This window comes from Pteropus vampyrus, unplaced genomic scaffold (genome assembly GCF_000151845.1).
Source record: "Pteropus vampyrus isolate Shadow unplaced genomic scaffold, Pvam_2.0 Scaffold223, whole genome shotgun sequence".
Taxonomy (NCBI): Eukaryota; Metazoa; Chordata; class Mammalia; order Chiroptera; family Pteropodidae; genus Pteropus; species Pteropus vampyrus.
Window position 1 is genome coordinate 1,636,663 of NW_011889004.1, and position 14,667 is coordinate 1,651,329.

General features: G+C 45.3%; 2 protein-coding genes across 4 annotated transcripts in view; one reads left to right on the plus strand and one right to left on the minus strand.

Annotated features, from left to right (window-relative positions):
- Positions 1-4,756: 4,756 nt before the first annotated feature.
- Positions 4,757-9,771, plus strand: CUNH22orf31 (chromosome unknown C22orf31 homolog). Its single transcript, XM_011373397.2, has 4 exons — positions 4,757-4,929; positions 7,492-7,576; positions 7,732-8,178; positions 9,115-9,771. The coding sequence occupies exons 1-4, from the start codon at positions 4,757-4,759 to the stop codon at positions 9,547-9,549; spliced, it is 1,140 nt and encodes a 379-aa protein (XP_011371699.1). The 3' UTR covers positions 9,550-9,771.
- A 360-nt stretch (positions 9,772-10,131) lies between these two features.
- The window catches only part of ZNRF3 (zinc and ring finger 3), a 126,207-nt gene continuing 121,671 nt past the window's right edge, over positions 10,132-14,667 (minus strand). For all 3 annotated transcript variants that reach the window (XM_023538434.1, XM_023538435.1, XM_011373374.2), the window contains exon 9: positions 10,132-13,521. In XM_023538434.1, the coding sequence (XP_023394202.1) occupies positions 13,478-13,521 (44 nt within the window). In that variant the 3' untranslated portion in view covers positions 10,132-13,477. The remainder of the gene's footprint in view (positions 13,522-14,667) is intronic.

Here is a 14,667-nt window from a genome sequence, read left to right on the forward strand (position 1 = left end):
CCCCGGCCGCCCGCGGCCCGCCAGGCTCCTCCGCGAGGCCCGAGGGGCGGAGCCGAGTGCGCACGCCCCCTCCACCCAGTCCTCGGGCCGCGCCTGCCACTCACGCGCCAGGCACTGCCTACATCGTCCTCCACACCTGGGCCGGTTCCTGCGGAGCTTTTTATTGGTCCGATCGAGGGGCGGGGCCAGCAGGTGAGGGGCGGGGTCCCGGAGGGTTGGTCCGGCTGGAGCGGGTCGGGCGCGCAGTGACCCTTGCTCCACCCTCACTCGGGTCGTGACCCACGCGCGGGCTCAACCGCAGCGGTAATAATCAGAACTGTAGTTTACAAACCACTTTTCCCTGCTGGGCTAATCGTAGTGGTTAAGAAAAGAGTGCTCTGGAGTCAGCCTGTCCAGGTCACCTGTAAGACCTTGGGCAAGTTTTAAGTAGCTCTCTTACTTCAGTTTGTTCATATGAAATGGAGGTGTTGATAGCAACTACCCCCAAAGCTGTGGTACTCAATGAAGCGATGTACGGAAACTTTTACACACGCACAGTAGAAGCTTAGAAAATGGATTTCCTTTCACCACTCCCAATTATAGCAGATACAGAGACAGCATACTGCGCACGCTTCCGAATCCTATTGCATAACTTTTGTCAATTGGGGCAAGTTTCCTGCTGTCTGAGCCTCAGTCATCTGCTAAAGGGGAATCATAAAAGGACTTCACAAAGTTAGGTGACATAAAAGCGGGTAAAGCTCCTGACGCAGAGAAAGTCCAGAGGCGGATGGGGTAATGATACTTTAATACAGACTGGAGCACCCTGGAGTTCAGTGCAGGCTTCCTGAAACTCAGCCCTGGCGCGGCTGGCCCTTTGCCTTCCCACCTCGCAGGTCTTCCCCGGCTGTCCTAGGAGTCTGCCTTGGGCCTCCCTCCGCCCCCGCATTCCCCTCAGGCAGATGAGATTTTCCTTCAGCTCCTCCCTAAAGCGCCGCGGTGACGCCCCTCGAGGCAGGTCTGGGCGGCGCACCGGGCGCTTTTAAGTCCCTGGTCCGGGCCTGCAAGTGTGGGCCTGCGCCCCGTGCGGCGGCAGGAACATCTGCCCTCGTGTGCCGACTCGCAGCTCCCAGAGCTGGGCTGGGGCGGTCCTGGCCGGCGGGATACACGGCCCGCCTTAGGTACACCGGCCCCTGTGACCCCTCGCCACCCGGAGCTGCCCTATCTCCCACTCCCAGGGTCTGCCTCCCTCCATCGCCCCTCCCAAGCTGTTCCCAGGGCTGGGCCCCAAAGGCACAGCTACCTCCCACGAGGCCTCTCATTCACTCTCTGTCCTTTTCCACCCACACGACCCAGAGCTGCAGCAAGAAGAATCTTGTTCACTCATTGTATTCTCTGTGTCATTCCCGAGCTCAAGAATCCTCTGGGATCCTTACTGGAGCAGGAGGACACCCCCGTCCCTGGGGACACACCCTCCACATCCCACCTGGTGTCTCCCATTCTTGCTTGCCCTCTCTTCTCCACCATTTTTGGCCCTTCTCCACTTCCAAAACCTCCTCCTTCTGCAGGACCTGGGAACTCTTCGCCTTTAACTTGTGCCCTTATGTGGGGAGAAGGAAGGAGCACCTAGGAGAGGAATGAAATGCGAAGTTGTGGGTGAAACCATCAACACAAAGTAAGCACTCAGTAAAGGTGAACCTTCTGTTCAACAAATACTCAATGAGGGGAAAGAGAAGGAAACTAAACTTTGGGTGGTGAGCATGCAATAGTGTTTACAAATACTGAAATATGATGTTGTACACCTGAAATTTATGTTATTAACCAATATTACCTCATCTAATTTAATAATTTAAAAAATACCCGGGGAGGAACATGGTAAGAGCAGCAACAGGACAAGCTTACATTCTAATGGAGGGGAGGGGCTAGTCAACCAACATGAAAATAACCTGAATTTTGGGGAGCAAAAAATACCAGAAATACAAATGATGTTGACAGAGAATGGACTGTTTTAAATAGAAAGCTGGGTAAAGGTTTTAGCAAAGCAGGACATAGCTCTCTACAGTTTACAAGCTTCTTTCACATCTCATCTCAGTTTCAGAGGAGGTCCTAGGAGGAGGCAGACAGGAGATTAGAAATAAGGTTTGTTTGGTCAAATCTGGAGATTCTTGCCTTATGATAATAGCTTCAGCCTGTCCTGCCTCCAGCAGGGTACCCTTACTTCATTTGGCTCTCTTAGCCTTGTGTACAATCAGAATCGGCTATGTAATTTTCAGGGCCCAGTAAGAAGTGAAAATGTGGGGGTCCCTTGTTCAAAATGATTAAGAATTTCAAGATGGCAACTACAGAGTTTTAAACCAAGCGTGGGGCCCTTCTAAGCTCAGAGCTGCAGCAAGAAGGCAGGAACGACGTGTGCTGGTTTCATGGGCCAAGTATATGAAATAAGGGTGCCCTACCTACCCTGCAACCCCTTCTCACTTGACTCTAAGTTTTCAGATCTGGCCACCTGGATGTCCCACAGACACCTCTAACTCATTATGGTCACATCACTGGGGTTGCAAGCCCATGAAACTGCCCTTTCCAACAGAACTCAGAAACAGTGTGCAAGCCCCTGCCCCCACTGACTGCTATGAGAAACATCCCTCATGCTTTCCCCAGGCCTCCCTCCCCTCTTTTCCAGCTTAAAACCCAGCACAGGTGATGGAAACAGTGCACAGAGGCTAAAAATATAGCCGAGCGGGTCTAGGTCAGGGCACTTAATAGCTCAAGGTCTTTTGCTCAGTTATGTGGTCCTGGCCCCTGGCAAGGAGCAGCCTGAGACATTCATTTTAATCCTTCACATGCCTCAGTCGGTTAGCAGCTTTATTTCATGGAAAGAGTGAGAACACAGACTGTAGCCCCTGGGCCTCTGGGAAGATGGTGTCTGTCTGCTTGCCTGCTTGCGCTCTGCATTTGGGCCCTTTCATTCCTCCAAGAGCAGCAGGATTTGCCAAGAAACTGGCAGAGCTCAGCTGGTGAAGTTTGGGTGATCCTGGTATCTTTGAAACTCCAGTTGGGGTGATTTTTGCTCACGGGGCAGTCATGTTGTGGAGTGAGCACTAGATGAGGAGCCCGATTATAATAACAACCATAGCAAACATTTACCGAGAACTTCACCAAACTCTGGGCTGTGTACAGTGCTTGCTGTTGAATTTCACATAATCCTCCCGTAAGACCCAATGACTGAGGCACCCTTACCATGCCCCTCATACAGAGAGGTTAAATGGCTTACCCAAAAGTCACATAACAGTGGAGCTGGGCTCTGAACCCAGGCAGCGGGCTTCTAGGACTAATCACTGTGGTGACTTGCCTTCTTGTATTTATGGGGCTCTAGTGACAAATGCTTACTGAGTGGTTCAGGGCCAGAATGAGGGTAAAGTGAGTGAGGCATTCACCCCAGGTGTAAACTCTAAGGGGCCCAAGAAACTCAATAATCAAGATAAAGAAATAAATATTATTTAATAGGTTTTAAAGTATATTAAATATATTTAATCAATTATTTTAATATAGTATCTTAAAATATAAATAAATGCCAAAAAATTCAAGTTGAACAAAATATCGAAATTTTAAAATAAAAACTGGGTTTAGATTCTTGATTTTCCTTTAGCCTCATACTTGGCTCAGCACAGTACTGTTACTGATCCTGTCTCCCAGATTTCTGGGCCAGGCAACTAGTGATGAAAAATTCAAGAGAGGCAATAGTTTACTTGTTCTGATAGGGGTGAAGGGAGAGAGAACTGATTTGAACATAATGAGCTAGAGGTGTCTGTGGGACATCCAGGTGGCCAGATACGACAACTTAGAGTCAGGTGAGAAGGGGTTGTAGAGTGGGCAGGGCACCCTTATTTCACATACTTGGCCCATGATAGGTGCATATTAAGCACATGTGGTCTAAATCATTGGTCCTCGGAATTTGCATCATGGTTCAGGAATCTTTTCAAATTCTCTCATCCAAAGTTCTTCTCGTCTTTCCTAAACTTTCTACATCGCACATCTCAGATATTTTCCCATATGGGTGTGGAAGTTTACTGCTTGGGTGTTAAAATAAAAACATCTGAGATTAAAAACAACTAAATTCCACCAGAATTTGAGAGTGGGGCATGATGGGAAAAGCCAAGAATTTATATAAACCCGCTCAATTTCCTCTTTATTAACTGATACTCCAGAAACAGAAGAGCTAAGAGAAACTAAAGAGAAGAAATGTTGTAGTAAAGGAAAAAAGAAAGAAGAAACATTATAGGAGCTAAAAATACGGTGAGGAGGGTTTGGCTAAGCATCAAAGAAGGGCAGATGTGTTTCCAAATAGAAGTGGTGGTTTAGATATGTCAGGAAGCACAGCTCCAAACGATGGGTGGAAAATAAAAGTTATGTATATTGAGCACGGCCGGAAAAAAAAAAATGGTTCACTGGAGAATCAAACTAAAGAACAGGATTTCGAGCAACATGAAAGCCCACTGCCTCAACCCCAAATTCATGAATCAGGTGTTGGCACCAACAATGGAAACTCTTGCCATGATTTCAGGACCCTGAACCATCCTGACTTGGTAATTCTGAACAACCTTTGATGGAACAATCTCTATTAAAGACTAGTCACTTTCCTTAGCATATCTTCAGGTACCTGCTTTCCTTTCTGTCTAATGAAGCATGGGATGTTCTAGAAAACTCCCACAACCAGAGGGAAATGTGCCTCCTGTAAATACACCGCTTTTGTGAAGTTAATGAATCTGACAAATGTTTAGTAAAGATGGATCATAGCAAAAGAAATGCTGGATCAGATCAAACTCATTCCTCACTTCAAGAGGCTCTTTTAGTTGGCCCCATAAATCAGATGGATGCACGTGAAGGACCCGAGACAAAATTCATATTCAATGTTGGGTTATGTCACTCAGACCATGGGCAACAGGAGCTCAAGAAAAGGTCAGATGGGCGAATAGGCCACAATATTAATAATATTAATAAGGACATTATTTATTGAGTGCTTATTATGTGCCAGGAGCCATGCCAAGTGCTTCACAGGCATTGTCCATTTCATCCTCCCAGTATCCTGGGGTAGGTACTCTTACTATCCCTATTTCATAGATGAGGAAAATAAGATTCAGAAATGCGAATTAACTTCCACATTGAGAGATGGATCTGGGACATCAGCTCATACAGACTACCTCCTGAGTCCAGAGGAAGTCTCGTGACAAGGATAGGACTGTAACTGGGCCCAGGTGTGGTATGTGATGGGCTAACCAGATGAAAGGCAAAGCATTACAGTGATAACTGGGTGAAAGCACATAAGAGAAAGCGTGTATAAACCTTCGTGTCCAGCCTTTGTTGGTTACTAGCTTTGGGGCATGGTTCTTGAGAAATTTGTGCCTCAGTTTCTTCATCTGTAAAGTGGGGATGGCAACAGTACCCAAACTCATAAGACCGTTGGTAGCATTTGATAAGATAATGCTTGTAAAATGCCTAGAAGAATGCCTGGCCTCTGGTAAGCATTCAATAAAAACAGATTTTACTGATGTAGGAGAAATAGCACAGGCCAGATTACTATTAGTTCTAAGGAATGTGAAGGTTTCCTGTTGGGGTACAGTCAATTGAAGTGACTTACATTGAAGGGAGAGAAGGCAGAATTTGATGGAAGAGTATGCATCAGCTGCTGTCCATGTGAACAGCTCTGTGCTAGAAGGAGATTTAGAGTGTTCCTTGGAGCCAGAGCAGTGACACTTGGTCATTAAGGAAAAGGCGTAGGAAAGTAAATACAACAGATGAGTGTCTGGAAAGAGGTGGCGTGGGAAGGCCGACCTCAAGATGAGGAAGAAGAGAAGAGAAACAGAAGAGCTACTCCCAGTATGCCTTTCTTGCCCAACTTTTCCCTCTGTCCCTGCCATGCAGAGTTAAGAGAGACAGTAACATAAGAACCTGGTGCCACCTCTCTGGGATTCACCAGCTTTGAAAGGATGCTTGCCTGCCCAGTCTCCAGACGTTTGCAAACCCTTCCCAAAGACAAACCCTTTCCAACACCCTGCTCTTAAACTGACCCACCTCTTGGGAGGTGAGGCCAGGGCTCGCCACTGAATGGGCCCCATTGTCTTCCCAAGCGTCTGTGGGTCCAGATGCCGTCGGCCTGGAGGTGGTTCCACCACGGCCTGCGGTGCGGTCTGCCTGCAGACTTTGATTCACTCCAGGGACAACACGCGAAAAATCAAACAGGCAACACATGCGATTCCAGGAATGCCTGCCAGACTCATACTCTGTTTTTCCATCATTTTGTTCTCCTCCCCCTCGGGAGGGAGCCTCTTTTGGCATTTTGTGTATGAAAAATCAAAACCACCAACAGGACAAGCACCTGATAAGGAGCTAGGCATTGCCCAAGAGTTCCCAGGAAGAGGCGTCTTTGTTCTCGTTTCAAGCCCTTGACACTGCTAACAGCTCTAATTACTGCATTTGCCATGGGATGTAAAATAAAACCACATTCCAGAAACCATGTAGTCTCCCAGGGAGAGACACGCAGGGAGAGGTGCCCAGGGCTGCAGGAACGTGTTCTTTCATTTCTGGTCCCTAACCTTGGCAGCTATTCTGAGAATTTAACAGTACCTTCTTTATGCGCATGAAGAAGGGCACTTTTGCACATGTAAGGATGCATCTCACTACCTGTATCCATAAATCTGGTCTGCATATTTGACTAGTTGGTGTGCAAAACGTGCTTCTTAAGAATATTTAACCTTCAAAATTCACCGGAGACATTTGTGGGGAAATGAGGCCTTCAGAAGTTCCTGAGGCTGTAAGCACAACAAAATAGAACTTCTTCCAACATAATTTAACTATAAAATCCGATGATGTAATACCCACCCATACTCACATCACAAACCAAAGTGACATCACAAATACTAGAGATAATGGTTCAAAACTGGCTGCATGTAAGCCAAAATCTAAACAAACTGCAATTTGCCCATGTGTGACTGAGGAAGAGAAAGACAGGTGACTAGAAATATTAAAACAAAACAAAATAAAACAAAAAGCAAAAGAGAAAAAAGGAAAGGAAAAAACATATTTCTTCCCCCTACTAAGCTAGCTAAAATAAAATTTAAGGCAACCGAAATATGGTAAGGTGATTTTATTTTTTATAGATGACATTTCTTAGAAAGCCAGGCCTTTTTAAAGATGTGATTTTAATTTATCCCGATTGTTCTCTTGTTCTTGGCTGGTCCCAGGAAATGGAAGCCAGCTTCATTTACATTATGCTTTTGCCTTTATGGACCCCAGAGTATATTTCCCTGTATAGCAGCTTTTCTTAGCTCATGGCAATCTGGTCAGAAAGTATATTCAGAGTTTGGCAGGACTTTACCTGTTGTCATTTCTATGTAGCAGTATGGTTGAGAAGTGACTATAGTTCCTGGAGGAATCCTGAGTGATCCTATCTCCCATCCTTTTCCTGCCACAAGTTCCTTTAGCTTATCAGCAGATAGGACTTGTTTTTGATTCCTTGTAAAGCTCCCTGACCCTCCACTTCCGGCCCAAGCATGCTATATTCTATGAGAGCCTGAATATCTCTGTGATCTTGGTACAAAAGGCTTTGGTGAGCAGGAGAGAGGATATGTAGAAAGATTTCTAAGATGTGTGTGGAAGGAATGGTCTCTAAAAAGATGTTAAGAATTTGCCTCCAAATAGACCTTCTAGTCTCTTCTTGAGAACTGGCATTTTTTATTCCTTTTTCCCTCTTTATAATTCTAGCATCCAATCTATGTGCGACGAGACCCCAGCCCCACCTATGGACTCCGACAGTCTATCTTACTGAACACCAGGCTTCAGGACTGCTATGTGGACTCATCAACTCTCACAAACATCTGGACGGCCAGAATGTGTGCAAAGCAGAACATCAACACCACAGCACCAGGTACCACTTCTTCTTGGGAAGTTGTAAAGAACCCATTAACTGCCAGTTCATTCTCCCTGGTTAAGCTGGTGCTCAGGAGACAACTGAAGGATAAATGCCACCCAGTACCACACAAGTTTGGAGGAGCAACACCCTCGAAAAGATTAAAGCCCAAGGATGATTCAGCAATGAAAGCCACTCAGCAAGGCAGGATAAGAAACTCCGTGAATTCCAAGAGCAAGCAGCCCGTGGGGCAGCGTCTGGGCTCATCTAGGCGCAGGAGGCCTGCAGGAGGAATCAATGAGGTAGTTGATAGCTGGTGTTGGAGAAAATGTGACGAGGAGTGGGAGAGGGAAATGTCAGCTAGAGAATACCTAACACTTAAGAGATTTACATGAATTGAAGGATATCCTAAAGTTAAAGACAGGATTGCAGAGAGGTAGAAGGTAGGGGTGGAGGGGCAGCAGCATGATAAAGTGAAGAGATCACCAGATCTGGGGCCATGTTATTTATTCCCTTCCTAGTTCTATAGGAGGATGAATTGACTTTCATAAACACAAATAAACTTGACGTGAAGGGAAAATAAAGTTGGAAAAGGCCAGGATATGGGTAGAGCATGCAGGCATGACACTGGAACACCAGAGGTGAGCCAGACCTGGCTATGAACTTCCACATGGAGAACTTGGCATCTAGAGGCCTGATCAGAGCTCAGCTCCATTATTCATGGTGGCCAGCAGAGCTCAGAATGCACACTGGAGCTAGGTTGTCAGGTTCAAGTCCTAGCTTTGACTATAACTAAGGACAACAGCGGGCTTAGCCTCTTTCTGCCTTGGTATTTGTCATCTATAAAATGGGGATAACAGTCCTTCTCTCACAGGGTTTTGTGAGGATTGAGAGTTAATACATATAAAGGGCTTTTGAACAGAGCCTGGCACAGAGTAAATGCTTAGGATCCTGCATGGCAATCAACAGATGACAACTGTGGTTATTAACTTTCTAGCTGTGTGGCCTTGGGCAAACCAATTCCAATTTCGTTTCCTTTAAAGCTGTCTCCTGTTGACCTTACAGGGTTATGGGGAACGCACACAGTGGTATACATGAAGGAATCCAGTCAACTAGAACACGCTAGACAAATGTTGGTTGTGGCTGTAACCAAGACTTTGGGACACAAATCCCAGATAATTATTCTGAGCTCCCTTCTCAAGTTTTAGCTTTGACTTCTCTGCTTTCTTTCTGGCTAGAGTAAAGAAAGTTCAAAGGAGAAAAAAGTAACAGTCCGCCAAGATCTTGAGAACAGATATGCTGAACATTTGGCTGCCACCCAAGTGCTACCCCGGGACATTGGGACAGCAGCCTGGATGGCCCAGGCGTTGCTTCCTGAAGCCAGAAAGAGACAGCAGTTGTCGGACACCCTAACCATCCACGGCCTCCCCACAGAGGGTTACCGGGCTCTGTACCACGCTGTGGTTGAGCCGATGCTGTGGAATCCTTCGGGAACCCCCAAAAGGTATAGTTTGGAGCTGGGTAAGGCCATCAAGCAAAAGCTCTGGGAGGCTCTGTGCAGCCAAGCTGCCAGCCTCGAAGGTGCTCAGAACCCGCTGCCAGGCACAAAGCGGTTAGAGGTCCATGAGGAGCCTGTGCCCAAGAAATGGCCCAAGTTAAAGAGGGAGAAATAGAAACTGGAACTCATGGGATTAGGATACCCTCTGCTAGATGTCTGAAAAATAAACACCACTTTGCACCTTCCATGTAATCTCAGATTGCTTTACAAATTAGTAACTACCTTCCCTGGGAAATAAAGACAAATGGGTACAAGATTCAGAGACTAAGGGCCCCTTTCCACTCTCAAGAGCAGGTAATTTTGAGGGCTAGATTTTTTTCCCCCCCTAAAAGCACCTTTCCCTTGGGGATCGAGGGTAGAAAAAGGCCTGAAGCCAATGGTTTATATCCAGCCCGTGTTCCTGATTTTTAAATAGTGGACTGCTAGGATGCACTACCATTTCCCTCACTCCCTTTGCAGAGGGCTGAGCTGAAAAACTACCATCACCTCAAGGAAATAATCTCACGTACTCTTTACTGGATGCTCTCCCATGACATCACCTAAATCCCCAAGAACCTGAACTCTATGTTAACTGGAGAGGAAATTATATGGATGTTCTCATGAGCGAGTTGAAGTTCAAGGCACTGCTTCATGCAAACCTCTCCTCTGTGAAATGTGTAGACCTCTACTAAACAGAGCAATGACAACATAGAACACATACTTGATAAAATTGTATTTTTTTACAGTCATTTGTACAATTTGTTACAAAACCATAGAAGACTACAACTTGTTTTAAATCATTTTTGGTCGGCAAATATGTAAAATTTGTGTGCAATTATCATGTATTTACAGGGCCTCATGTTAGTCATTTTCAATGATTATTCCAACAATGTCACACTCTCAACATAAGACATGGCTTAAGATAAATATATTAGTAAATAAATATTCTGAGAACATATTTCCATAAATGAAATGTGCTGCTATACATATACAGAATATACATAAGTTGTTTTCTAGCCTTTAAAACATTTTTTAAAAATGGTAATGTTGGAGAAGGAGCCCTTAGACCATTTTATTACAAAATCTTTACAGCAAAGTCTTTACAAAATATCTTTTAAGTGCTATGGGAGAAAATTAAAAAAAAAAAAAATTTTTAAAATAGTGCCTTGTTAGACCAACACAATAGAGTTTACATATAGAAAAAGGCGGTTCTGTTTAAAAAATAATACTCTTGATTAGTAATTATTTTTTAGACCTCAGTTTAAAAGCATTAGTCCTGCATGAACTTTGAGTAGAAACTAGCAGCACAAAAGGGAGGGTCTGAGCGGTGGGACAGCAGATGAGGCTTTAAAAAATGGCTTGGGTTCAGATGAGAGGGGGAAAGAGACTGAGTTAAAGCCATCATACGGGGGCTGTGTCTACAAAGAGGTACCTTGTTGATCAGAACTCCAAACCCCTATTTAACTGGTTCTAGCAGTCTTCAGTTTGCATGGCTATCCCACACACCAGGGCTGGGCCATGGAGCCACACCCACGGTCACACTCCAGTATGTGGGGGGCTTCTCAATGGAAAAAGCGATGCACCCAGCTTCCACAGCTATAAATCCTCACATACTACTGAGAGGTCACTGAAAAAGGTACTTGTCATAATGACTGGAGTCTTACAACCTCACAAGACATTTCTTTTGATTTAAATGGTGCGGCAATAACATAGTTGGTTACTATATCCTGGTGACCTCCCTGTCTGATGAGCCAACACAAATTTAAGAGAATGACTGATATTTAAAATTTAACATTTTCATTTTTCTGTTTCTACCACCCTGTAAACTACAAACATTAAATGTGCTTCTTTTGTCATCTCTAGTTATTGTTCATTTAAATGAAAACTTAACAAATTATTTTAATAAGCCCAGTTGAAGCCACATTCTCTGCTCATCTATTTATTGCTTAAGGCTATTTAGGAGTGATTTTCCAGCTAAGGCTAAAGAAAGCCACTTTGGGGGTATAGTTTCTCACGAGGAAGATAATATGCACTCAAAGACATTAGAAACAAACAAAACCACAAACAAAAAAAACCTCAACAATGAGAAGCTGCTTTTTGCAGTTCATGTTAAAAGCCATACCCACAACCCCCTTTCCCCAAAACCATGTAATGCAAGCTGTTGTCCTCAGCAGCTGCTACTCCTGGCTGGAGAAATAAAGGCGGCCCAGATCACATGTCAACAGCTTAGGCACTTCTCACACCCTCGCCAACAGGTGTGCTGGGCACGGGCCTGGGGGTAGCGGCTCCCGAGGGACTGCACCTCAGAGGCTGGAGGACAAATCTCACCACAGTGAGTTCCTAAATGGCAAGTGGCTCAATCATTTGACACTGGAATTTCCTTCTGTCACATCCTGGCTAGAAGTTAAGTAAATTTCCTCATCACAGAACTGGGGTTTTTAAGAAAAAAAGATTCTGATACAGTGAGATTTTCATTCAAAATGTTCTGGTCCGGACCCTGGGCTGACTCCCCCTGTGCTTTACTGGATAGGAGTCATCGGTCTCCTGGCAATGCAGGGTAGTCTCTATTTCCCCACCCACAGAGGGCCAGCTCCCAGGGTTCCTATTTCACAAATGAGCTTTCAGGTGGCACCAAATATCTGCCCAGTAAATGAATAAACAGAGGTGACCAGAAGAGTTTAGTGAACACAGGGCTAAAGTGATTAGTTTCTTCTAAAAAAGAATTTTAAGAACAAGAATTACATTAAACAAAAAGAATGACAATCCCTGATCTGAAATAGCTTTAAATAGATTCTCCCTTTTAAAATGAAAATACCTTTTTAAAAAATGGTTTGGGTTTTTAAACTTTCCCTCCTTAAAAAAAAAAAAAAAAAAAGCAACCACCACCAAAGGCTGGAAAAATATATAAAAACCTACCCTTTGGGTCTAAACTATCTGATAGTCTCTTTCTCTGTCTCATGGAGAATCAATACATAATAGTGCATTAGGAAGAAAGGATAGTAGACATTTGCAGGTGAGATGAGAAACTTCAGCCCCGAGGCAGAGGGCTGAATGACCCTGAAGCAGTGCTTCTGTAGTGAAATGGGATGGGAAACATTATCATTCAAATGAAGCTTGGTGCAGACCAGATGGGGTCCTACCACCCCCAGGAAGGCAGCCCAAGGAAGCAGCAGCTCCTGCATGCCCTCTGTCCCCTGCCCAATCAGACACCAAGGCCGCAAACTACATTCCTCCTGGGTGTTCGTCCCCACATACCCCATCAACCATTTCTGCAGCCAGTTGCAGGAAGCCCAATATCAGGACTGTGAACTCTGTCCTATACCTTAGGATGATAATTCCAGCGGGGCAGACTTGTCTGTCACCCTGGGGCTTCTGGGGCTTGTCCCAGCTCCCCAGACCTTCCACCCTATTCCCAGCTGTTTCCATCACTTGCCTAAAAGGTGTTGGCTGGAGAAGCATGGCTTCCGAGAAGACCTGAAATTCTGTATGTTGGGATTTGCCATGAGAAAGAAAGAGGCAGCATTGCATTGTTCCTTAGAGTTTGTACCCATATCGACTAGCTTTACTTCAAGTTTCTGGTTCATTTTCTAAGGCAGGTGTAGCCCTGAGCTTTTCAAAGGCCTGAGCTCCCTCTGGGGAGACAACAGTATCTATACATGATGTGATTCAATTAATGCAGCAGTGATTTTTTTTCTTTTCAGCAAAAGTTGGCGGTTAGGGTTCTTTAAAATATATATTTAAATAACTTTTTACATTTACATATAATATCTTAAAAACAAAGCCGAGAATTCAATCCCACACACCTCGGAACCCCAAGCACACACACTTTACAAAAAAGAATAACATGTTATCAAAAGAGTCAAAAACTTGAGAATTTTGTCTGTTGATTTGTTAAGGGGGATGGGGGCGTTGCCACAGGGGGCTCACATTTTGGGTTGAGGAGGGCTCTCTTTATTACCACGTTTGTGTTTATCAAAGCTAAAAAAATTTTTTTTTTCTGAAGGAAGTCAAGAGTTTGGAGTCTCCGTATAGTTCCCATTTCCACACAAGAGTTCCTTCTGGGCTCAGGCTCCCATGCCACTGCTGTCTGCTGTGCGAGATCTCTGTCCTGGGAGAGAGAGAACAATCATCAGGGGAGGGAGCCAGCAGCGCAGACACAACGACACAGGGACCAGGCAAGGGACTTGGGTGCCCATGCCCGGGAGGTGTCGCAGACTCTTAGGAAGTGACAGGTCACAATACTGGAAAGACTGTGCATGTGGTAAAAGGCTTAAGGAGACCCCCTCATTCTGTGCCGAAAGCAGAGGTACCTCCTAGAGAGCTGGCCTCTCTCATTGGATGTGCAGAGCCTTCTGGAAGCCCTTAGGGTAGCATGAAAACACAATGTACAAAAGATGTGCATCAGGCACTGTTGTAGGCACTGGGAAGAACAGGGGAGAAGACCCCCCCTCACAGAGCTTACAGACCTCAAAACAAAGCAATTTCAGGTTGTGATATTCTGAGGAGGAAACAGGTCTAAGAGTAACCTCGGAGCAACTGGAGGGTGTCACTTAAGCTGAAATCTGGAGGAGGGAAGCAGCAAGGAGGTCTAGAGGCTGGAATGAGCTTAGCACACTGGAGGAACAGGACGGAGGCCACAGGGTGCTAAAGTAGCGAGCAAGGAGAGCGAAGCAGGTGGTCAGAGGGGCAGGCAGGGGCCAGGCCACAGAGAACTGGGTGAGGAGTTTACATTTTCAAAATTCTAAAGGTCATGGCAAGTCACTGAAGGGATTTCTAGTGTAATATAGACTTTATGGTCGAAAAAGACTACTCTGACTCCCACGTGGAACACAAGGCAAGACTAGTGACAAGAGATCAGTCAGAGGATAATAGTGCTTCACTCTGGAGAGAGGAAATGGGCCTAAGGAACAAAGGTGGGGACGCAGAGACAGACGTACGATATACTTTGGATGTAAAACTTGTCACAGTGCTACTCCGAGGTGCTGGACTGTACACTGTGTATTACTGAGACAAAATGTTTGGAAACTTTATAGCAATTTGATGATGCCTGCTGTATCTAATAATAAAAATTCTGCAATTGGATTTGACATGTCTCTGACTAAGTTTCACTTTTCTGGGAATTCAATTTTCTGCACAATTCTCGCAGACAGGACACTGGAGTATGAGGAGCAGGGCAGGCTCAGAGATGGCGCCTGGACTTTTGGCCTGAGCATCTAGGTGGGGAGCCTTGAAGAATGGGGGCACAGAGGGAGGA

Coding starts and splice junctions, on each gene's coding strand:
- CUNH22orf31 (XM_011373397.2), top strand. CDS start 4,757: ATGGATCATAGCAAAAGAAATGCTGGATCAGATCAAACTCATTCCTCA. Junction 7,577..7,731: donor TCTTGGTACAAAAGGCTTTG/GTGAGCAGGAGA, acceptor TTATAATTCTAG/CATCCAATCTATGTGCGACG. Junction 8,179..9,114: donor CTGCAGGAGGAATCAATGAG/GTAGTTGATAGC, acceptor CTTTCTGGCTAG/AGTAAAGAAAGTTCAAAGGA.